Here is a 25213-nt window from a genome sequence, read left to right on the forward strand (position 1 = left end):
CAGATCTTCCTCAGCTTACCATGGGGTTACCTCCAGATAAACCCATAGTAAATTGAAAATACCATTGGTCAGAAATGCACTTAATGCACCTAACCTACCAAACATCATAGTTTAGCCTAGGCTACCTTCAGCGTGCTCAGAACGCTTACATTAGCCTACGGTTAGGCAAAATCATCCAGCACAAAGCCTAAAGTGTTGAATATCTGTAATTTGTTGAATATTATACTGAAAGTGAAAACAACACTTGTATGGATACAGAATGGTCATAACGGTATCAGTTATTTACTCTGGTGATTGCGAGGCTGACCAGGAGCTGAGGCTCACTGCAGCTGCCCAGCATTGTGAGAGAGGACCACGCAGCGTATCACTAAGCTCAAGAAAAGATCCAAATACAAAAGTCCAAGTGTGGTGTCTACTGAATCTATCTCACGTTCCCACCATCGTCAAGTTGAAAAATCATAAATCAAACTGTCTTAAGTTGGGGATGGTCTCTATGAATAATTCTGTAATGGAAAAGAGAAAAATGAAGTGGGATCCAGAAAGTGCTTTTTGTTTTGTTTCATTTTGTTTTAGGGTAACAAGGTAAGAGTAAAAAATGTCACATTTGCTTGCTGACTAGGCTGATCCAGTGGACAAGGAAGAATTGGTAATGCAGGAGAGGGCAGAATTGCTAAAAACCTGTCTTTGAGTAGGCTAAATGCTGTGGGGTCCATGGCACAAATGGAAGGGTTGTTGGCTTTAACTAAGAGCGTGCCAATTCATTTATAGGAACAAAAAAACCTTGTTTTGTTTTGTTTTGTTTTGTTTTGTTTTGTTTTGTTTTTTTCCAAACTGTGTCCAACTTGTCATCTCCAAGACATTTGATGCCTGTGACCACTCCCCTCTGATTTCTGTTCATTTCAGTCAGGGATTCATAGGATTGATACATTTTCCCAAACCTAACTTTCATATTTTACTGAAATAAGAATGTACAAGAATTAGTAACTTAAAAGTTGATGGCACTGTTGGAACAAGAATGACAGTGAGTGAAAAAACAAGTTGCCAAAGCCATCCAAAGTGATTGAAACATCTGGAAAATAAAGCTACCAGGATCAAACTGGGTCTCTGATGGTGCCTCTTTTCAGAGAACATGACTGGCATTGAGTTCATAATTTCTCTTAGTCTTTTTCAAAGGACCTCAAAGACCTCAAAAATGTAGGAAACTCCTGCTTAAAATCATCTATTATATTTTCTAGAAAGGGTCAGAAAAGTGTAATTTCTTTCATTTCCAGGACAGTGTGCATCTGCTTTCATTCATTTCTCAGCCCACTGGAATCTGGATATTATTCCCCTAATTCTACTAAAACTATGCTCCCTAAAATTGCCAACAACCTTTAGGTCTTCGAATTTAGCAGATACTTTTCAGCCTATCTTATTCGACATCTGCATCTTTTTACTTGGTTCATACCCACTTCTAAAAAGTCTTTCTGCCTTGGCCTCTTTGACAGTATTCTCTCCTAAATCTCTTAATGCCCTGCTTAGTCTTTCCTACTTCTTCTAATGCTTGCTCTTCAAATGATCTTTTCCAACAGAGTTCTGTCCTGACTTTCTTCTCTCTTTCTGGAGAATATCCAGCACTTCCCATTTTTTTGATTTTCTTCACTTCTGTTCTCTCAATGCATGTTTCCAGTTGTCTGTGGGACAGCTTCACTTAATTATGCCATGAGTGTTTCAGACTTACCGTTTTCTCTTCTGTCTTACACCCACCCCACCCATCCCCCACACACTTTCCAGTTGACGTTGGCTAATAGTGCATAATCACCCATAGAGTTACCTTTGACTCAGTCATTAAGTTCACTCTATCCCTGAAATATCTCCTAGCTATCATTCCCCTCTTCTCCATCCTGCCTGCCTGTCTGTCAGTCACTTAGTCTATAGCAGTAGCCTCCTGAAAGGTTGCCCTTACTCCTGTTATACTCTTTTCTTTCTGCCTGTAATGATGTTTACCTGGCGAGTACCTATTTATCTTTCAAGACCCCTGTAAAATCTTTCTTAACATCCTCTACATATGTATGAAATTCATCATACCATACACTTTTTACATACCTCTATTTTAGTACTTACATTGCATTGTAATTATTTGCCTATAACCCTATGAAGTATATATTCTTCCAGAATAGTGAGTGAATCCAGTCATCTACCTTATTATGTCCACTTTTCAGAAGGTTGAGATCTGGTTTGCCAACTCGTCTGGAACAGAATGCTGGAAACAGAAAAGAAATAATGTGTTTTATTTCTTAACATTTATACCTGAACTTATTGAACTTAATAATATCATTAGATGGTCTGGTTGTCAATAAACACTTGAGTCCAAGAAGGAATAACCTATACAATGTACCATAGGAGATACTTCTTACGCCCTTCTGTGACGGGGCACCCTGCCTCTACAACTCCCATTCCTATTCTCCTTTTCCATTAACAATATTTTCCCTTTACACTGGAGATAAGATGCATGAAAAGTAGCATATAAAAGTGAGACTCTGTTGCATGCTCAGAACTAAAATGTCAACGTTGAGGGGAGAGGTCATTTTTTGAGAAAAGATTATAGTTTGTTTTTTTTTAAGTTTATGTATTTTTGAGAGACAGAGAGCAAGTGAGCAGGGGAGGGGCAGAGAGAGGGGAAGAGAGAATCCCAAGCAGGCTCCACGCCATGAGCGCAGATCCCAATGTGGGGCTTGAACTCACAAACCTTGAAATCATGACCTAAGCTGAAACTAAGAGCTGGACGCTTAACCAACTGAGCCACCCAGTTGCCCCTAGTTATTTTTAATAGAAGTCTTCTCCATGAAAATGACCTGGTTCAATCAAGCACTGAAACTAGTTTTTTAAATACTCTATAACTGTTCTGGAGACCTTATTTACATTTACACAAATGAGGTGGGGTAATTAAACCTGGCTTCTGCTTTTGTTGACAGGGCAATTTGTCTTGAACCTTGGTAAATAGGAATCTTTGATGCTATTGATAACTGAACACATCTGCCTGTTACTCTTAAGGTTAACCCACCCAGAGGTTCCATATAGTAGTGGAGCCACATCATCCACCAACAATCCAGAATTTGTGGAGGATCTCTCCCAAGGTCAGTTGCTTCAGAATGAGGCTTCAAATACAGCAGAAGGCACTGAACAGAGGCATGAAGATGAGGTAAGCTGAAGAAGCATTTCTTCCTGTTACCAGTCTCTGAAGTTTCTAAAGAAGCAGTCAGCAAAGGAATTGATCGAAGCATTCATCCTCTGGCCCCCCTACATTCTGCAGAATTTTCTTCATAGAACCATATTAATGGTTTCACATAAAACCATATTAATGGTTTTAATGACACAGAGACAAGTAGACTCTTTTTCCCCCTGCTTAATAAATTTATACCTACATCATACTAGATGCTCAACAAATGCTTACTGAATGAATGAATGATTTAAATAAGTAATTAACGAGAAGTCTACATGCCCTTGTTCAAGGCCACACATTTTATGCACACCAAGCCCTATAGCATGGAATCATACATTCTCAGAGGATCCACACCACTTACCAAGCCATATACCCTCCCATAGAGGGCATCCTTCTCTAATTCACACAAGGTTCCATATGGGCCTGGGGCAGTCATGCCCTTGTTGGACTTTCAGTGTTCCTCACAATTGATTGATTACATTGTCCACGTTAAGGCACTCTCTTTTAGTCATACAAGAATACCACCATGAATTTCATCCTTTTTCTTGTTTTATTTATTTGTTTTTAAAGTTTATTTATTTAATTTGTGAGTAAGTGCAAGCAGGGGAGGGTCAGAGAGAGAGGGAGAGAATCGCAAGCAGGCTCCATGATGCCAGTACAGAGCCCAACGCAGGGCTCAATCCCACAAACCATGACCTGAGCCAAGATGAAGAGCCGGATGCTCAATCAACTGAGCCTTTCCAGTGCCCCATCATCTTTTTTCTTACTTTAAAAGAGCTGATTCTTGGGGCGCCTGGGTGGCGCAGTCGGTTAAGCGTCCGACTTCAGCCAGGTCACGATCTCGCGGTCCGTGAGTTCGAGCCCCGCGTCAGGCTCTGGGCTGATGGCTCGGAGCCTGGAGCCTGCTTCCGGTTCTGTGTCTCCCTCTCTCTCTGCCCCTCCCCTGTTCATGCTCTGTCTCTCTCTGTCCCAAAAATAAATTAAAAAAAAAAAAAAATAAAAGAGCTGATTCTTTTCATGTTGGCATCCTTTAAGATTATAATGAATGCTTGAAGCTTCTTAAACATCTTAAAATCCTTAGTAGCTTTAATGTTACTAAGTTTACAAGACAAAATCAGGGGGGAAAAAGGCTGATAGCAAATACACCATTTGCCCAGTGGTGAATAATTCATATTAATTTGGAGGACTACAGTACTATAATTGATATTTTAATGTTTTTGTCCCATTTCATTTATCTTTCTCTTTGAAAGAAGAATTCTTGTATCCATAAAAGTTTATTAAGTGATAGGCTGTGTGTATTTGTAAAATTATGAAGCAAAAGTGTGAGGGAGCTTTCATCTCATTAAAAGACAAAGAGATGGGGGGTGCTTGGATGGCTTGGTCAGTCTCTCTGCCCCTCCCCTGTTCATGTGCTCGCTCGCTCGCTTGCTCTCTCTCTCTCTCTCTCTCTCTCTCAAAATAAATAAATAAACTTTAAAAAAAGAAAGACAAAGAGAAAGGGCTGTGGTAAAACAGTAGTACCTCAGTCCTTTCTTTAAACTTTTTTGAGGTGATTTCATTTTTTGATGTAACTCATAACATATAAAGACCTCTGACTTTATAAAATAAACATCTTAAGGAACAAGTCATCAAGGCAAAAAACTAAGTATTCATTTTGGATATGTTATACTTGATGAAATTTCGATATTAATTTAGAAATCTATATGTTGTCTACTGTGGGAAGTGAACTGGTCTTTGAATGGTATCAATGAAAAACATCCTTCACGAATGATTTTTAAGCCCTGTACTACAACTTGTCTCTTTGCCCAGTGTTTGTGACATCTTGTTCTGATCTACCATGACAGTGTCCCTGGCACAGGGCTATGTATGTGCTGCATTTCTCGTTTAGGAAATTCCCCTGTCAGGAGTTAGGACTTGTTAAGTGCGTGTGAAGGCCAAAGTGTACATGATCATGGTGCCCCTTCTTCTCATCAGTTAGGATTAGCCCCTTAATGTAACAGTCTGTAGTGTGGTACATGAAAGGGTGTGCAGATGAACCATCTAGAGTTCCTTCTTGAAGACTGCATTGTAGTCGTTTGTACCTATGACAGATTTGGAGAGCTTTGAATATCTAGGCTCCTAATAGTAGGAAAATGCAACTCTTATCCTGTTTTGTTCGTTTGTTTTATTGTTGTGTTATTTGGGTGGATTTTGTAATTTGGTTTTTGGTTTTTTTGTTTTGTCTTACAGCAAAGAAGTAAACGAGGAGGTTGGTCCAAAGGAAGAAAGAGGAAGAAACCTCTTCGAGACAGCAACGCACCCAAATCCCCCCTTACAGGATATGTTCGATTCATGAACGAGCGTCGAGAACAGCTTCGAGCAAAAAGACCAGAAGTCCCATTTCCAGAAATCACAAGGATGTTAGGCAATGAATGGAGTAAACTGCCCCCTGAGGAAAAACAGGTAATTGTTCCTATTCCTGATCCTCTGCTTGGTTTTGATTATGCCTCAAAAATAGCTTCCATCAGAAAAGCAAAGAGGATGGGTGGTTGATTTTTCAATTTTGTCATGGGGCGTAGAAGAACAGAACAGCAGGATTCATCATAACTCTTTTCTCTAGCACAGTGGTTTTTGTACTGTTTCAGGATCTGCTTCAGGGGTACAAGCAGGAGGGCCCCTAGCAGCCCCCCTAAACCAAAGCAGCTCTACTTTTATTTGATTTATATGCTGAGAGTTCATATAAGAATTTTATAAAAAGTGATTCAATATTGAGAAATTAAGAAATCTGTTGATATAATTTATTCTACCGAGTCAAATGAAAAGTCAGGAGTTCAATAAGAAAAGGTCATTTGATAAAATTCTGCTGTTCACATAAGATTTTTGTTTAAATTTTTTTAATGAGTTCTGGCAAATTTAACCCACTATGAAAAATAAAGCAAGAACTATTTGAATTCCTCTCTAAGCAAAAACTAACACTGTTGCCAAACTGAAACAAATCCATTTGTTAGAGAGGGTTGAGAGGAATTAAGGACAAGATAGCCACAAATTGGTTGAAATGCCACAAAAGCAGAATGATGGTAGGTTGTGGGAGTGGCTTGGGGTTAAAAGTTCCCAGCATTCTCAGCATCTGAAAGATAGCTATATTTCTTTTATGTCTCATACTCTTTACAAAGGATTCCAAACAAACAAAAACCAAATTGAAAAATACTCTGGGGAATTAACTGAATTCAGAAAATTTCAAGGAGATTATATTAAGTTGCAACTTGAAGCTCTCTGTGGTAGCCAGCAAGTAGAAACCAGTGCATATTGTCCATTATTTTATCCCTAATGTATAAAGGGATCGTGAGCTGTACATACTCCATACTTCATTGTTTACTCTTTTGTTTTTAATTTCTTAATTTCATAATTAATACATGCTCTTTGTTTAACATGTTTTTAAGATGATGCAGAAGTGTGTACAGGAAAAAGCAAAAGTAACATTAATTTTCTCCAGAGATAACCACTATTAGGTAGGGCAAAGGTTTTCGTGTTTGTTTTTAACTTTTTTTCTTTTTACTGTTTATTTATTTTTGAAAGGGGAGAGGGGCAGAGAGAGGGGGGTACAGAGGATCCAAAGCAAGCTCTGCACTGACAGCAGAGCCCAAAGCAGGGCTCAAACTCACCAACCATGAGATTGTGACCTTAGCCGAAGTCAGACACTTAACAGACTGAGCCACCTCGTTGCCCGTTTTTAACTTTTTATTTTGAAAAAATTTCAATGTACAGAAAGTTATAAACACAGGATAGTACAAAGAATGGCTAAATACCCTTTACCCAAATTCACCCGTAGTTAACACATTTTACCCCGTCTGTCCATTTGCGTATGCACTTACACTCTTCTGAGCAAGCTACACCTACTAAGCACTCACGCTCACTTGCTTGTGTGTGCATGTGCATGCTCACTCTCTCTCACTGACATACCCACATGCACGCACACTCATGCTTGTGTGCTTTCTCTCTCACACACACACGCACACCTTTTTTCAAAATCATTTGAGAGTAAGTTATATACCTCATTGCCCTTCACCCCTAAATATTTCAGTGTGCATTTCCTAAAAGTAGATATGTTTTCTCACACATAGTTTCATTATCAACTGTATAATTTTATATTAACACAATACTTTTATCTAATTTACTGTCTATATTCCAATTTTGTCAGTTAACCTAATATCCTTCCTCTGTGACATTTTCCTCCTCCAGTTCAGATTCCAGTCCAGGGCAGGGTTTTGTGTTTCATAGTCAGAACTCTGGATTCCTTTAATCTGGGATATGTCCACAGTCTTTCTTTGTCTTTCATGACATTGATATTTTTTAAGAATGCAATCCCTCCCTCTTTCTCCACCTCCTTTTTGTTTACTTCTAATGAACATTGCTCATTTTGTACTTGTCTAATGTTTCCTTGTGATGACATTGAGTTATGCATTCTTAGAATACTACATAGGTGGTATTGTGTCCTTCTCCAGGTATCACATGTGCAGGCACACAATGTCCTTTTATTCCTTACTGGTAATGTTAATTTTGCTCTCTCGATAAAGTTTTTTTATTCTCTTTTACAATTAATAAGCAGTCTGTGGAGGGACATTTTAACAACATACAGAGTCCATTCCATATCGACGTCCCCCCTAGATTTAGCATCCACTGATGACTTGCTTGGTCTAATCTTTACCGTGAGTGTTGCAAAATGATAATTTTCCAACTCTAGCACTCCCTTCACATTTACTGCTCAGCTTTCAGCATTCTAACTTAAGCAAGAACCCTTTTCCTCCCTGCTGTTTGTTATTTATCATTGGTATGAGCATACTAATTTTTTTCCCCAAAGGTTTATAATTTTATTACTGTACTTCAGTATTGGGGTACTTAAATTGTCCCATGTTTGACCAGTCGGGTGTCTTCTACATCTGACTCTTGTGCAAGACAGGGTTTTTAATGTAATATCTGACTCTAGTTTCTGTCCATTTAAAAGCACTATTTTTATACATTATTTCTTAAACCTAATTGCTGAATGAAAAGGACAAGGCACTAAACAAAATTATCCTGTTGGATCAATGGCTTTATTTAAATAATTAATAGCACAAAGAGTGCAGATATAGGCTCTGTCATAGTAGTCCATTTTAGGTCCATAGGATGAGGTCATTCCTTTTTATGTTCTTTGTGTCTCCCGGCTTTCGTGCTCTACTCTTCTGGCTCTTAAAAGGCCAATTGATGTATGAGATCATTCTCTCAGAATGGGTTGGGGATAGAGAAACAAAGTAATATTCCATCCTTTCTCTTGGGAAGACTAAATATGCCTATGTGATGTTCAGTCCTCTTGAGGACTCTAGTGGCCATGTATAGGTCTGTCTATGGGGTTAGAGGAATAACTGTAATGTCTTCATATGAATATTTTATGCGAATGATCTCAATAGAACTTGTCTTCATTAAGTTAGAAAATGTAATAGTGTAAAGAATTAGAATCACCTATTTCTTTTATAATTGAAGGATTATATTTTTTTCTATCCATATGATTTCTTTAGTCTCCCTTAGAGCTTATCCCTCATATACTTTCTTCCCATATTCCAATTGTCCTCTGTTTTCTTCAGTGAGTTCACTAATATTTTACCCAGATGTGTTTCTTGAAAATAATTCCACATTTCTTTCCTAGCGCTACCTTGATGAAGCAGACAGAGATAAGGAGCGTTACATGAAGGAACTGGAGCAGTATCAGAAGACTGAGGCCTACAAGGTCTTCAGTAGGAAAACCCAGGACCGTCAGAAAGGCAAATCTCATAGGCAAGGTATCAGAACCAGAATGAGATGTTTTTGTAGTTTGTTGTGCATGACAGAGTGTCACAAAGCCTATTGTTAGCGTGATAAATGTAAAAGGTAAGTTTCCATCATTTCTCTATTGTGCCACATTCACAAACATACCTTGGAATTTTATTAAAATCATATTACTCTCATTTAAAAATCTCAGTTGCATTTCCATATCCAGTGTCAATAATTTGATTTGTGTTCCAAAACCCCTCTTAGTTGCCTATGCTTTTTTTCCTAATTCCGGGTTTAGGCATTTCTCTGCCTCTAAACAAGTCTGTCTGCTAAACTACATACCCGCCTTTCTTTGACACCACTAAGCCTTCGTGCACCATTTCTCCCACCCTTCAGTGCTCTTCCTTTTCATTCATTCATCCATTCATGTATTCGTGTACTCAAACACTACATGTTGAGCTTTCATATATTGTCTACCAGGCTTTATTATACCAGGCTTTCACCTAAGCATTAAGGATGCAACAGTGAACATGACAGACAAGATCCCAGTCTTCATGGATTCTTGTTCTCTGTTAAAATTGTTCATCACACCCTTCAAGTCCCCTTTCTTCAGGAGACGTTGCCAGAGAAGCCCCACCTCCCACTAGTCTGTCATTCCTTAGCCATTGCATCTTCTCCACATTTGGGCATCTTGCCTGCTAAACTTTAATGTTGTATAAACAGCCTATGGTGTGTGTCTCCTGTCCACTCTCCCACTCTGTTCTCCTCAAAGGTCAGAACTGCATCTGCTGTTTCTCTTGTGTCTAACTAACTAACTGTAGCGCAGCACAGTTCAGTTGCTTGGGTTTTGTTATTGTTTTGTTTTGTTCTTGAAACTAATGTTCTCTTATTCTTTCATATTTTAGATGCAGCCCGACAGGCCACTCATGATCATGAGGTAATTAGCTTTCTGTCTACATATCATATATCTGTTTATAATAATGTTGCTGTTTGTCATGCTTTTGGACCTTTCTTTTTTTTCTTTTTTTTTTTCTTAATGAATGGCATATTATTTCCTATCACATAATTCATATCGGGTGAGTTGCTTTTGCTCAAGGATTCTTACTATATGGCGGACACCTATCATGAGTCTGTCCTTGAACTACAGCCTCTAACTCCAGTCCTTGTGGTCCAAGAATTTTATTGCCTTGAAATGCTAAAGATGGCTGGAATTTGGAGTGAGGTATAGAAATGAAGACCAGCTGAAAATCATAACTTAATGATAGTTTTTCATCATCAGATATCTCACTCTGACTCTCAGAAAGTTGTTTTTTAGGGAATTCAACATTTAGTTAAAATGAACTATTCAGCCACAGTGTCAGTGGAGCACAAGTGACAGTATCTTGGTTCCTAGCTCACAGGCACTTATTTGTTTACTGGCTTTTTCCCCTCCATTTGGTTTAGCCTGTCATCCATAGGATTTGGGCCTATGTTCCTATATAGGATTTTAGGCCCATGTGTCTTGGCTATGTGTCTTGGCAAAGAGAGCGTTATATAGGTAGCCCAAGGTTCACATATGGTTATAAGAAAATAAAATATTTTGGTAATTCCGTGCTTTACAATACTCAGTGACTTTTCATCGCTTATCAAATTCCATTCACCTCAGCAATCTGAGTCTTCTGTAATCAAGTCCCACCTTCCCTTTCCAAATACCTTAACTCCCATGTTTCCCATGTATATCTCACATACTTAGTTAAAAAGCCTTTACTACTCATTGTCCTCCACGTGCCCCCATCCCTTTCTGCCTCATGCTTGTGCTCATATTCTTTCTTGCATGAAAATACTTCTGTCTGTCACTCAGTTTCCCATTACCCCTCCCCATCACCCCATTCTGCCTCGCGAAATTCTAGCCATCCATCAGACCCGGTTTCAAGTTCCATTTCCTCTTTCAAGCTTTTCCTGTGTCTCTAGCTTCCTTTAACCCTCACAGCTCTCTCTGTTTCTCATCTGCAGTCAGCTGCTCTAGCTAAGGTGTTGAGATTATTCAAGTGCTTCTGTTCTTCGCATCCTGGATTATAATCTTTTCAAAGGCACCCATGGTCTAGTTTCCATCTTGTACCCACCCCATTACGACCTAGCGTGATGTCCGTGCATTGGGAGGTCTTCCAGAAATACTAATTTTTATACAAAACCCATCTGTTTAAATAACAGCGGAAATTTACAAAAAAAGAATTTTCTGTTGTAATCTTGCGTGCTTTTGGCTTTTTAAGAAATAATTTTTTCAAAATAATAACTTACTTACTTCTCTTGGGTCTGTAGTTCTCATACCTAATTTGGCATTGGTGACCTTCAAAACATAGAGAAAACATTTAGATTAACAAGTCAAATAGATTATTTTTAAGTTATTTTTAATGCTTTTTTAAATTTTATTTTAGTGTTTATTTTTAAGAGAAAGAGAGGGAGAGAGAGAGACAGAGAGACAGTGAGGAAGGGGCAGAGAGAGGGAGACACAGAATCTGAAACAGGCTCCAGGCTCGAGCTGTCAGCAAAGAGCCTGATGCAGGGCTCAAACTCACTAACCATGAGATCGTGACCTGAGCCGAAGTCGGTCGCTTAACCAACTGAGCCACCCAGGCACCCCATCAAATAGACTTATTGCCATCCATGAATTAGAAAGTAAGAAGCATAATAAATACTAGCATTTTATTCTTCAAATAAATCCTATGAAAATATAGACATATGACATCTCCTGACCTCTCCGTGCTCTAATTAGGGTGAAATAGTATGATATTTTTTACTTGAGAAACTGTATGTATACTTTATATTTAAAAGCCTAATTGAATAGCGTTGCAAGCTTTTCATTTTGCCAGATACTTATATAATTACTTATTTCTCTCTTTGTTTGTGTGCCCACCTACCCATATCATGAGATTTCCATACTTCCTTTTTCCCTTATTAAGCATCCTTTATAACTTCTCTATCCTTAGTGGTTGCAAAAGAGAATTTGGGCAATAATCTAAAACATTAGATCTCACACTTTCTAGTCAACAACTGATTAATTCCTTTCATCACTATGAATTTTGCTGGCCAAATTATATGTGGCATTTTTGTCCTCCGTAAAGTTTATAGTTTTAGTCAGGAAAGATTTAGTAGATTTACTCAGTCACAGAAACTCCTGCTGATGATTTGAGAAATGAAGCTTTTTATTAAATGAGGCTTTTTATTTATTAAATGAAGCTTTTTATTTTTATTTACATGATTTAGCATGGTATGGATTCGATTTATGAAAAAGGGATAAATCTCTGTGTGATTTCCCTATTTTAGGATTAGATACATGTTAAATCAAAGGAAAACAAGAGGAGAGTAGATGGACAGCCAGCAGTAGTTTCTCAAATGTGCATACAGTGGGCTCTGTAAATCTGTCTATTGGCACGTCCACATCAGGATAAAGCTCTCTTAGCAAGGTTATTGACCCAGTTAATGTCCCTCACTTTATCAGATTTTATTTTACACTGAATCCTATCTTTCTTAAACTTGGTAATTTCAAAACAATTGAAATAAAGAAACAGTTTGACAGTTTTTAAACATAGTTACATAATGATTTCCTTACGTATAACTTCTTAGTATAGTAGTTCAGAAAAATAAGAAAGCACTAGGAGTGAAAAGCAGCCACAGAATTCCCCATGGAAAGGATGAACCGAATCAGGCTTTAAAGATTCCTCAGGTTTTGTGAGGGGCACCTTGAGGAGGGTAAAATGACCTGAGCCGAGTTATGAGTAAGTTAATAAAAGAGCAAGTATCTTGCAAAGTGCCTAAAACATCATAGCTTTTAAATACATGCTTATTTCCCTTTACTTATCCCATTAGGAGTAAAATGACAAATGTAGTAGAATATTCTTCAAAAATATTCTTCACTTCAAAAAGACTAAGACCTCAGAAACTCTCTCAACTGACCCCACCCCCACCCCCACCCATTTTGCAGGCAAGAAAAGTGACTTGCCTGAGACAGGAAAGAACTTCCCCAGAATCACTTACTGAATTACAGGCAGAAGTACGAGTGAGATGCAGGCTTCTGTATCCGATTTTGGCATTCTTGGCTGCACATGCCACACTAAATGGAACAAACTAGTGTTGAAAGTGAAAATGGGCCGGTTGGTCACCAAATCTGTCGCTAATTAAGACAGAAATTATTTTGTTTGTATAAAGAAACCTATTCTATTCCTAAGTGGAACTTGGATTCCTAAGACATTGCTACCATGGCAGGTACTGGCAAGTTCCTGTCTCAGAGCTAAACAAATCTGACCTAAAAGCCACTTGAGTGTCCTGCACAGCACTGGGGCACTGGGACTGGTACACAGCAGTAAGAGTGTTCCCTGAGGTAAAGGGACCTTGAACAAAGCATGTCACGTTCTATGAAATTCTGGCCTTGAACCTAGATCACAGCAAAATAGATTCAGTTCGAAAGGGCCCCTGTTCTTTTACCCTCCACTCAATATATAGAATAAAAAACCTAAGTGAAGGGCATTTTTGCTCCTCTTAGACCAAAAGCCAGCCTTCTAGACACAGGAGTCAACTAGTGTTACTCTCAAGAAAACGTCTACATCTCATGTGAGGACTAAGATAGAAACAATAATTTTGTTTCTCCCTTAATTTATGAGAAATGACAAAATGACACTCAGCCTGAACAAATTAGACCCTTTCAATGAAGAGGTAATGAAATCCTTATGATTTTAATCCCTTGAGCGATCCTTGGAACAGCTTAAGTATATCAGAGCCCCCAGGAGGATCCTCTCCATGCCGAGTAATGTACTCAGTAATGGAAGAGTGCTGATGGTTTTTATTACCACTCTTCTGTTAAGTAGAATTGCTGTTGCCTTTCAGAGACTGAGCAGTTTCATTTAATTGCTTTCGTGTTTCTTCTTTTGCACTCTAAGACTCTGTACCAACGGGCAGTGTGTTAATGTACCTACACAGTACTGTTCTCTGCCCTTATGTATTTAGCTTGGTTTGGGCCACTCTGGCAAAGAGGAGAATTACCTGTCTGAGGAGACTCAAGGCCTTGGAGAGAGCTCTTGGTACCACAGAATTGGGGGGCAAGCATCCCTCCCTACCTAACTAGCAGATACTTAGACCTGTGACTAGGTGACTGATCTCATATGAACCTGTAAAGTTAAGTAGGAGACTGAGCAAGGTAGCATGATAAAGTCACAAGACTATACGAAGTCATTTGTGGACTTGTATCTGTTACACCTTGTTCATGTTCAAATTGTATGTCATAAGTTTTCTATTTTCCTATAGCAACCCAGCAACAGAGTTAGAGCATAGGTAAGCCAGCAGAGTCCTGAGAAAGCCACTATGAAATATGTCTAGGATCCTTTCTGGCACCAACTCTTCTTGCCCATGCATTAGTTCTCCTAGAAACCACCAAGAACTGGCCCAAGGTACAGCTTTGCATGTTGAAATTGGGGCTTTCACTGATAATTTTGTTGTTTATTTTTAAATTGATATGGGAAAGTTTGTTTGCCTTCTTTAAGAGATAAAGGTAAAAATTAAGTGCTCGGAAAGTTTCTTTAGGTAAATACATAGTTTTTCAGACTTAACATCTTAGATGTCTCTCTTGATCAGCTGCCATTGGCAGGCTGTTCATACAACCCAGCCCCCTTACAAGGCAGATGCCAAAATGAAAATGGAAGCTTGGTTGTCAGAATTCCCTCACAGACTGTTAACTGCTTAGCTTTTTACTGGGCACCAATCATATTTGTGTTCAAAGATAATAAAAGGCTAGTGGCAAGAGTTAGGAAAGATGCATTCTATCTCTGGCTTTAAACATGTTTTTGTAGGAATGTTTTGTTTTTTTTGTTGTTTTTTTTTTACCGTTCTTTATGTTATAAAGATTTTGGAACCTTCAGATCTCACTAGCAGTTCTTCAGTACTCATTTCCCACTGTTGTCTTTACCATCTTATGCAAGATTTTTTTTTTTTATGTAAGATTTTAAACATTGTGCCAATACACTTATAATCTATATTCCTAATCCTTTCAACTTCAAATTCATTGTAGAAATTCCAGCCAAGGCATCTTGAAATTGGCTTTATTCTTAAGGGTCACTGTGGAATATATTTTGCAGTAGTTTTGTGAGACCTTTATTTTTAAACTTTATTTTTAAATTCACCAAATTGGCAAGTTAATTTTAGGCTTTGTTATTCTCTTCTATCACACATAATCCTGGATTTTCTCAGTTTTAGAGGCCAGTTATTTCTGACTTCTTGATTTTGTTTTTGTTTTTGTCTTTCCTGTGTTTGAAGAAAGTGTAAAAGATCCCCAACTATAGGCTGCGCCTATAAATAAGTAAAGTGGTGGTACTAATAGGATGCCATTATTATTGCTCGTGACTGGCAGATCTCTGCTGAAAGTTCTTATTGTCCTTTTGGCAAACTTAGAACAGACAGCCCTATCTCAGAGCATTTTACATGGATAACCAACAGAAGCAACTGAAAAAACATGTGGAAATTCCCATTCTCTATTCCTACCTCAATACTTGTATACTGTTGACTATTCAAAGCACAGAACTCAGAAATGGCTTCCACATTCTCCATTAGAGAAACTTATGTAGGTTTTTTTAAGATTTCTCATTGCACAGCAATTGTACACCTGAGAGAACTAAATATTTAACCTGCTTGAGCTCTATGAAAGGTGATTCCAATGAAAAGGTGGAATTTCCCTCACACCTTCACTTGGACTGATCCTTGCTCACCCTACTGTTTCTTTAAGGAAGACATGGCCTTCAGGCCTTACCTATTTAAACACACACACACACACACATAACACACAGTGGAATATTACTTAGCCATAAAATAATAATGCAATTTTGCCATGGTTAGGCCTAGAGGGTATTATGCTAAGTAAAACAAGTCAAAGAAAGACAAATACCACATGATTTCATTTACATGTGTAATTGGAAAAAAAGACACAAAAAATGGGAGCATCTGGATGGCTCAATTGGTTAAGCGTCTGACTCTTGATTTCGGCTCAGGTCATGATCTCATGGTCGTGAAATCAAGCCCCATGTAGGGCTTCACACTCAGCGTGGAGCCAGCTTAAGATTCCTTCCTCTTTCTCTCTCTCAATCTCTCTCTCTCTCTTTCTCTCTCTCTTTCTCTCTCTCTTTCTCTCTCTCTCCCCCTCTCTCTCTCTCCCCCTCTCCCCCTCTTTCCCTCTCTCTCTCTCAAAACAAAACAAAACAACACAAGTGAATAAATAGACAAACAAAAAGCAGTAACTGGCCCATAAGTACAGAGAACAAACTGATGATTGCCAGAGGGGAGGGATGTTAGGATGGTCAAAATGGGTGAAGGGGAGTGGGAGGTAGTCTTCCAGTTCTAGAAAAAGTAAGTCACTGGGATAAAAGGTATAGCAGTGGTTTTGTAATGGCATTGTATGGTGACAGATGGTAACTACACTTGTGCTGAGCACAGCATAATATATAGACTTATGGAATCACTACATTGTACACCTAAAATTAATGTAACATTTGTGTGTCAACTATACTTCAAGAAGAGAAGGGGGGAAAAAAGAACTGTTTTGTTACTCTTGATTTACAGAAAGAAACAGAAGTAAAGGAACGGTCTGTTTTTGACATTCCTATATTTACAGAGGAATTCCTGAACCACAGCAAAGGTAATTACTAAAGTATCATTTTGTATTCCTCAGATTTGTCACAGGGGATTTCATTCTCAGGAGGGATTCATTGCTCAAAAGCAATGGTAGTGATATTCTCCACCCTAGGGCTAGTCTGGAAGAAGAAAGCTACTTTTTTTTCACTCTCTAGCAAAAGTAGCTACTCACAAACCAGTGAATGAAAGCTAGACCAGTTTTGTTAAAGCTACTTTAGTTTCTGGATCAAAGGAAATAAATATGCATCACTAATTCAGTTGCTTTCAGACTCTTAGCCCCTTATATTACTCTTTGTATAATAAAAGCTTATATGGGCATCCAGAATATAAAATGAGTAAGAGCAAAGCTGACCCCATTGCAGGAAAGATGGAGACCCACAGCTGTGCTTGCATCAGTCTCCCAGGATCCCCTTGCGAAGCCCTTCAGGCTTCTCATTGCATAGTTTTAAAAAACAAAACAAACATTGAAATACCAAGAATTGCAACTGTTCCTTGCAATTTTAAGTAGGAATATGACCAGCTTTAAGAATTAAAATAGCTCTGGGGACCCAGGCATTTTATTGCTGAAATTGCTATCTGGAAGACTATAATGAGACTAGGGAAATGAGGTGGGGTAGCTAATTAGAGACAGCTAAGCAGAACTTCCTTGTAAGAGTCTGGGAATCCTCCGAGACTCCTAGTGCTACTTGTGTTCTGCGCGGGGGGTGTGTCCTCAGCCCGGGAGGCAGAGCTCCGCCAGCTTCGCAAATCCAACATGGAGTTTGAGGAGAGGAATGCAGCCCTGCAAAAGCACGTGGAGAGCATGCGCACAGCAGTGGAGAAGCTGGAGGTGGATGTGATCCAGGAGCGGAGCCGCAACACGGTCTTACAGCAGCACCTGGAGACCCTGCGGCAGGTGTTGACCAGCAGCTTTGCCAGCATGCCCTTGCCTGGTAATATCCCACTTCCCCGAGCACTTTGGTGGTGGGGGCAAGGGAGCAGCTGCTATTTGTGTTGGTAGTAGTGGGGTAAGGCTGAAGTCTCCCCACCAAGAGGAAAATCAGTAAAATAAGGGTTTTCCTCCCTCAGCGTTTTCTGGGGGGGTCACGTAATAGTATCTCCATATTGGCTACGATCATCCATAATTTTAGACTCTCGGGTCATTTAAATTTTTCTCCAATTACATTTTATATAATTTACTTTCTGTTAAGCTTAACTTGATATTCAGAATAATGGAAACTGAGTAATAAATCCTGAGTAGGGCATTTTTCTTATATATGTTTGTTTGCTTTGTAATTCTGTTTTAATGGGAAGGAAGAGAAAAACAAACACTAGTATATTTTATATACTCTTTCATGTTAAGGATAATTGCAGCAGAAAGCAGGGAGTCTCTAACATTTTGTCATATGCAGCTATTCCTATATACTGTATAGCAATTATATAGCCCATCTTTTGATTCAATCTCTGTGGATTAATTTCATTTCTTTGAGGTCTAAAAGTCTCATCTGGAATGAAAACCTGGTCTGTGGAGTGGACCACATTAGAGTCATAGTTGCCTTAACTTGGAGTCACTTAACTGTGTTATGGTTGAACTGAATAGGGAGGATTTTCCTACTTTCTCTTCTTATCTCACTTCAGGAAGTGGAGAGACACCTACAGTGGACACCATTGACTCATATATGAACAGACTGCACAGTATTATTTTAGCTAATCCCCAAGACAATGAAAACTTCATAGCTACAGTTCGAGAAGTTGTGAACAGGCTTGATCGTTAGGGAATGGTGAGTGCTCACTGATGCGATATGTATGTGCCAACACGTCATCAAAAATAAGGCAGTAGACTTTCTCAGTACTACTAAAACCCTGGCATTACATCAAATAAATGAATTGGAGACTTGATTAAAATCACTGTTACATGATTACTCAATGTAATAAATAATGTTAGAAAAGAGTTTTTTCTCATGCATGCCTCAGCGTGGTTAATGGAAACAGCATGATTTTTTGTGGTTGAACCTCCATTCCAGCTTTGTCAGTTATTAGCTGTATTCTCCGGTGTCAGTTTCCCAAAGTGTTCTGAAGAGAGAATGGGAAGCTTAGAGGAAATCACCCACCCAAACAGCACTTAAAACAAAATAAATATCACTTAATTGTTAAACTTCCTTTTCCCTGGAAAATACTAATGATAACCTACAACAGCAATCACTGAGACATTGTATGTATATAAAATCTACATGAATAAGAAGCTTTTTATTCACTACTCAATATCAGAGTAACTATTTGTATGTTAAATGTTAATATGAACTATCTCTACAGTGAAACAGCTATTGCCCTGTTTAAACAGATTTAGATTTTAAATTTTTTTTTTAATGTTTATTTTTGAGAGAGAGAAAAACAGAGTGTGAGCAGGGGAGGGACGGGGGGGGGGGGGGGGGGGGAGAGACAGAATCTGAAGCAGGCTCCAGGCTCTGAGCTGTCAGCACAGAGCCCAACACGGGGCTTGAACTCACGAACTGTGAGATCATGACCTGAGCCGAAGTCGGATGCTTAACTGACTGAGCCACCCAGGTGCCCCTAAGCAGATTTAGAGTTTAAAGGCAGGGGTGGGGCAGGGGGGCGCCTGGCTGGCTCAGTTAGAAGAGCACTTGAATCTTGATCTCAGAATTGTGAGTTCCAGCCCCACATTGGGTGTTGAGATTACTTAAATAAAATAAGAAAATAAAAAGACTTTAAGTAGATTTAAAAACTAAACTCTCAATAAGCAAAAAAGAGAGGAGAGAGAAAATAAGCCCTTTAAAAATATATTCAACAAATGACTAGTAGTAGTTCCTCTTAGAGAAGAAAAAAAAAAATACATTTCCAGAAAGTCTGTCCGTATAAACTTTTTGGTATGAATGGTCAGTCATCAGCTGTCATTTCTTAAATAGAACTCGTAGGTGTTCACTTAAATTCCTAGAGCTAGGGTGCCCTGTAGTGTGCCATCCCACAGAATTGACAACCCTTTGGTCTGCAGGCCCATTCCTGCAAACATAGAAACTGTGGAAATCCTAGCACCATAGGATGAGGTGGCCATATATGGATCCAAAAACAAGAGGGGACAGGGGCGCCTGGGTGGCGCAGTCGGTTAAGCGTCCGACTTCAGCCAGGTCACGATCTCGCGGTCCGTGAGTTCGAGCCCCGCGTCAGGCTCTGGGCTGATGGCTCGGAGCCTGGAGCCTGTTTCCGATTCTGTGTCTCACTCTCTCTCTGCCCCTCCCCCATTCATGCTCTGTCTCTCTCTGTCCCAAAAATCAATAAAAAACGTTGAAAAAAAAAAAAATCAAAAACAAGAGGGGACAGCAGGATAGGCTTCTTACACTGGCCAGTCATGGTTTTGAATCGTCATTTATTTGTCCTGCAGATACATGAGCACACTCATACACACGTTCATATTGTAGCATGGTTTGGGCCTTGAGCAAAATGTATAAGAATAAATAATTAATAAAACCCATGATTCTTTGTCTAATGAGGCAACATCTGCTAGCAGAGACAAAAGCAGTAGTCTCTATCCTCCTCGGCCATGCCATTGGATGGTAACTGTGTGAGACAATGCATGATATGTTAGCCTCTCCTGTGCCCTGATGGGGAAAGGATTACCGTCCTGGATTACCGTCTAGTGTGTAGCCAGATGGAACCGACCATACTTCTAAGAGACGACTGGACTCCCTACAGAATAAAGAAGTGGCATTACTGCTGCTGTTTGCGAAGGGAACAGCTTGTAAATCTAGGCCTGGGATTTTCTGGAGCTCATCATCCTTCTCATTTTCACACAGTGTTTTCAATTAGCACTCTTGTAGGCTTGAAAAGAGAGAGCAGGGACAAACAGTGTGGAAGACTGTGAAAGAACACAGTGATTGATAATATGGTGTCTCCTCACATAGGTATAGGGCATTTATTGCAAGTTTTGAGCCAAAAGTGGTTTTCTATTTTGAGCATTTTGCCAGTGAGAAGACTCTCGTAAAGCCTTACCCATCCTGAGGATATAAACTGTAGTATCTGTTCTCTGAGGTATCTTTGAAAACCTAGAATGTACCTGAAATACGAACCATTTTATTACTACGGATTCTTACAATCCAACCATGCAAACATAACTAAGAGTAGATAGTTCCCCACACCCCTCAAAACTGTCAAATGAAACAATTATAAAGACTGTGATTAATACTAGCTTGGCCTCATTATACAGATATGTACAGACAGCTAGGCCTGATGTCCCCAGCATTCGTGGTGCAATTAATTACTCTGACATGAGCTTGGCAAAGGTTTCATCCACTGTTAGGAGCCAGTGAGTGAAGGGAAGCCAGTGTTCTACAGTTTTAGAAGAGCACATTAGAGCTGGGAGGGACCTTTAGAAATCCCAACATTTTACATAGGAAGAAACTGAGTCACAGCGAGGTGAAATTTCTTGCCTGAAAATACCTAAGTAGAAGAGTGCAGAATCCAGGACTAGAACACGTATACCCAAATTCTAGTTCAGTGGGGTTTCTAAAACATTGCTATAAGGAGGTGGGGGCAGGTATAAGGGGAAGGCACCAAAAACCTTGGAATACAAGTGTTAAGATAAATAGGAGGTAAATAGAAAAACTTACAATCCAGTGATTAAATGTTATAAAAATTTGGTCTGCCCACTTAAAAATTATTTTTATGGACATATAGTGGAAGACTTGCCCTAGTTGTCACCTTTCTCTGTATCTAACCTAGAAAAAAAGTAGGGCTGGGAGGAAACCATGGGGGCAGTTTCACATTGCGAGGTGACCATGTTACATAAGCTGTCAAAATCCATATGTTGCTTGATTTCAGTTTAACCAAATGAAAAATGTTTGGCTCTTTGAGGAATTGAAGGAAAAAAAGCCCTTTCTTACGCGATTGCATTTTTAGCAATGTAAGAAAATTTATTGGTCCTATGCACACAATACATTTCTATATATATGCCAAAGTTTTTAGATTTATATTTGAAGAAAATTGGTTTTGATTGATTATACATTCTTTGGTCTAAAATGGAGTACTAATTTTCCATCATCAGATTTGGCCCCAATAGTTGCTTTTCTGTGTTCAGCTGACGATTTTCCTACCTCCCCACTGTTGCTGAACTGGAACTGAACCATGTTCTTCATTGAAATGTGATCTCAGACATCTCAGGGAGGTTGTGTGCTTGCAGCTTCATGCACTCTTGTTTACCCGCACCCTGCTCCTCGCCATAGCCCTCCCCAAAATAGAAGAGAGTATTTGTTTTTTTCTAACCCATAGCTCTAACCCTTTCTGATCAGTGCTCACCTTTTCGGTATCTTCATTGTTTTCTCTCCCCCGGTTCTACAGGTCTTAGAGCTCTGTGGTGTTCTGTGAGTGGTTTTACTTGTGAGGAATGAGAAGCCATCCATGGAAATTTGAACTGAGCGGAGGCAGAGAGGGGGCACAGATTGCTCTGCTTGGGGAAGAACTGTCAGGAGCTAAATGCCTTCACCCCGGGAAGCCATGTGAGGGAGCAGCCAGAGGAACATGGATGCACTCTTCGTGTGGCACCGGCCTTGTGCAACTTTGAAAGCGTACAGCCGCTCTCCCAAGTCTTCAGTTTCCTGTCATCTGCATTTCTGATCAAGTGGGTCTGTGGATATTCTGCTGACCGGGCAACCCTGACACTGACATCTTCTGCAGCAGAAAAGAAACCTTCTCATTGTTCCCCTTCAGATGGGACCCTTTTATCTGTGGCTCCAGTTTTCTTACCTAGCTGTCACTTTTTTTTTGTAATGCCTTTGGGGGTTATTTTTTATTTCCTTCACCCCCACCAAGTTATACATCTCCATTTTCTGACCTCTGGGCTTTGTTGCTCAGCTGGCTCTGAAGGAGAGTTTCTCTCATTGGACAGGCCCAGGCTTCTCCCATCATTGTCCTGCTGTGACTCCACAGAAAGGAGCTTCTTGTTGACAGTGTCCTGTAGAGCAGGCTGTGTTTCTTACCCCACATGGCTCTCAGTGGGTGCCAGCCCTCATCGAGGCTTTGTGATTGCTGCCCTGAAGGAGAATGCTCTTTCCTTCCTCCTTGGTACTGCCTGCTGTTTTCTAAGCATTGCTCCTGCACATACACGGTGTCCCAGCCCCAGCAAGGCTCTTCTGTTCCCATCTGTTGGCAGTGTCTTGTGGAGCATTTTCGCTGAGGAAAAGGTCACTGGTAAACAGGAGAGAATGGGGAAAGTCGTTTCTGATTTGGGATTGGAGAAAAGGAAAAACAAAAACAAAAACCCAAAGTCTATCATGAGGGAAAACTGAGGGAATCCCTGTCTGCTTTAGGTGTACTGATGCTCCGGTGGGGATAGGTGGAAATGTTCAAAATAGTCTCTTGAGCTGACAAACAAGGGCACAGAGGAATTTGTCTTTCCTCTGTAGCCACAACTGCAAAATCTATGTCAAAAGGACGGGCTTCCCTTCCTTTTCCCCTCTCAGTAAGTGATTTTTTTAACACCACAAGGGGAGAGAGGTTTCTGATTCTCACCTCAGGGTTTAGTTTTGTTTTGTTTTGTTTTGATGCTCTAGAGCACAAGGCTGACAGTTGCAGCTGAGATCTTTGGAACCAAAGTGGGGCATGCTGAGCCCATTGTCTAGGCACCGTGCCACTGAAGCAGGTGGAAATGTGTCCCCCTCACAATCTGCTCATAAGCCAGGGTGCAAGCCAGAAACCCCCTGTCGTGTTGCTGCCCCATCCTGTCTTCTCAGCATCTCCTTACCTGATTTCTTTATTAGCCCAAAGGAAAGAAGATAACAACAAAAGCAACCTTTTTGCAAAATGTTATGTGAGCACACATCAAATTTCCGTGCACTGAAGCCTACATACAACCACTTGACAACTTCCTAGAGTAAGAGTCCATCGTTCCTTGTTGCTATAAACCTAGCTTGCTTTTCTGTATTTTCCTGTTTTTCTGCCCTCGCCTGCTGTTCCTGTCACTTCTCTCAGACTCCTCGCCTGCTCAGTCCAAGCTAGAACACCGTGTGTGTGGCAGAAGGACAGCCAACCCAGTTCTGGAAGTTTGCGCCTGCCTTCTGCCAGACACTTTGTCTCCTTTCTTCTTTCCTCCTGATACTTGTCTCTTTCTCCTTTGTGTCAGTTTTGTGCACCTTTGTTAGCAGTGCTGTTGACCGGAAAGACTGCACCTTGGTCCAAAGATTGGTTCAAAGATCATCATTCTCCCGACTGTAGATAGGACATCTGACATTGATTTGAAACCTTTGCATATTCAGGAATGTCCCAGATCTTGGGAGAGAACTACAGTCTAAAACCATTGTCACAAAATACACAACCTGCTTTTGAAATCCCGGCTGTCTCGGTATCTACACACCTGACTCTGGTGGCTGGGATTCAGCTGCCACAAAACTGTCAGGCTCTGTAAAGCAGGTCTGTGGTACCACCCCTCCCCAGGAGGGGGTGAATGAGGTTACAGACTAACGCGGTACCTAATTCATGTTTCCCAATAAACCAGTAGCTATTCCTGCACACTTACATGTTCTTCTCAAGAAATTAGTTGTGGCCTATTCAGTGTTACACATTTCTTTTTTTCTTTAATTAAAACCCAAGGAGCAGCTGAGGAAAGTTAAGACAAAGTGTTTTATTTCTGACAACATTAAATTTTAGAAAAAAAAAATTGTGTACATGTGTTTGGAACTGTTAAAATGCCAAGTTTTCTGTACAAGTGTTTTTGTAATTAAACTTTTAGATTTTCTTTGTTTTTGAAGAAGTTGATATGCTTGCTTGACACTTGCCTCATTAAAACTTTTCTACGTGGAATCCATCACCTCATTCCGTTTTCCCTGCATTGTGATGAAAAAAAGACCTACCTCCGCCTTTTCATCTTAAAGACTGTGTCAACTCTACGTTAATCATCAAGACTGTTATGCTTTTAAAGCATTAATACATTCATTTTACTAATTGCTTATTCAAAATGTGTCTTAGAGTTCAACTCTTTTAATGTATGTATAACAATACAGTGAGTTGTAATTCATGTTAATGTAGCAGTAGTATTCTGGAGGCAACTTGAAAGAAGTCTGATGTTCTCCCTTTTGACAGAAGAGAGGAGTTATCCTTAGATGCTTGCTTTTAAAAATAACCACTCCTTAACCAATCAAAATCATTTTTAAAGGAAATCTGTCACCCACTTCCACCATGCTTTTAAAATCCTAAGGATGAGGTAACCTGGTTTTCAAAGCCTGCTACTCTTCCAAGTAACCAGTTGTGTCGTATTGGGTAGGACTTGCTTTTTCCCAGCCCGAGTTTCCTCTTCTGACAGAACACATGCCTCACAGCTCTCTTACACTGTTGTTAGAAAGACGGAATTAGGGAACAGAATTGTCCATGCTTTGGAGGACAGGAAGATTTTGTTACATGAGTGCCAAGAATTCTTGAGGTAACTCAGTTAGGATTGGGCTTGACCGTGCACTTAAGCTCACATAAGCAGAAACTTGAACAAGAAATGTGTCTCTCTCATGGAAAAGTATTCCAAAGGTTGACAGTCCCAGACCATGATGATGGCTCCTGTCCACACCACAACATGGTTCCTTTCTCAGGGTCACCTTGTGGTCCAAAACAGCCACTTGGCAATCA

General features: G+C 39.8%; 1 protein-coding gene and 1 long non-coding RNA gene across 6 annotated transcripts in view; one reads left to right on the forward strand and one right to left on the reverse strand.

The window, feature by feature from the left end:
• Positions 1-24400, forward strand: part of HMG20A (high mobility group 20A) — a 69513-nt gene extending 45113 nt beyond the window's left edge. For all 5 annotated transcript variants that reach the window (XM_058736974.1, XM_058736973.1, XM_058736972.1 and 2 more), the window contains 8 exons: positions 3034-3181; positions 5432-5644; positions 8862-8994; positions 9871-9902; positions 16544-16619; positions 17332-17547; positions 18233-18375; positions 21944-24400. In XM_058736974.1, coding sequence (XP_058592957.1) covers positions 3034-3181; positions 5432-5644; positions 8862-8994; positions 9871-9902; positions 16544-16619; positions 17332-17547; positions 18233-18369 — 955 coding nt within the window. In that variant the 3' untranslated portion in view covers positions 18370-18375; positions 21944-24400. The remainder of the gene's footprint in view (positions 1-3033; positions 3182-5431; positions 5645-8861; positions 8995-9870; positions 9903-16543; positions 16620-17331; positions 17548-18232; positions 18376-21943) is intronic.
• On the reverse strand, positions 2086-13148 carry LOC131516227 (uncharacterized). Its single transcript, XR_009263949.1, has 3 exons — positions 12980-13148; positions 11247-11291; positions 2086-2242 (listed from the first exon to the last, which is right to left on the reverse strand). It is a non-coding gene; the product is annotated as an uncharacterized LOC131516227 (long non-coding RNA).
• Positions 24401-25213: the final 813 nt, after the last annotated feature.

This window comes from Neofelis nebulosa, chromosome 7, assembly GCF_028018385.1.
Source record: "Neofelis nebulosa isolate mNeoNeb1 chromosome 7, mNeoNeb1.pri, whole genome shotgun sequence".
NCBI lineage: Eukaryota > Metazoa > Chordata > Mammalia > Carnivora > Felidae > Neofelis > Neofelis nebulosa.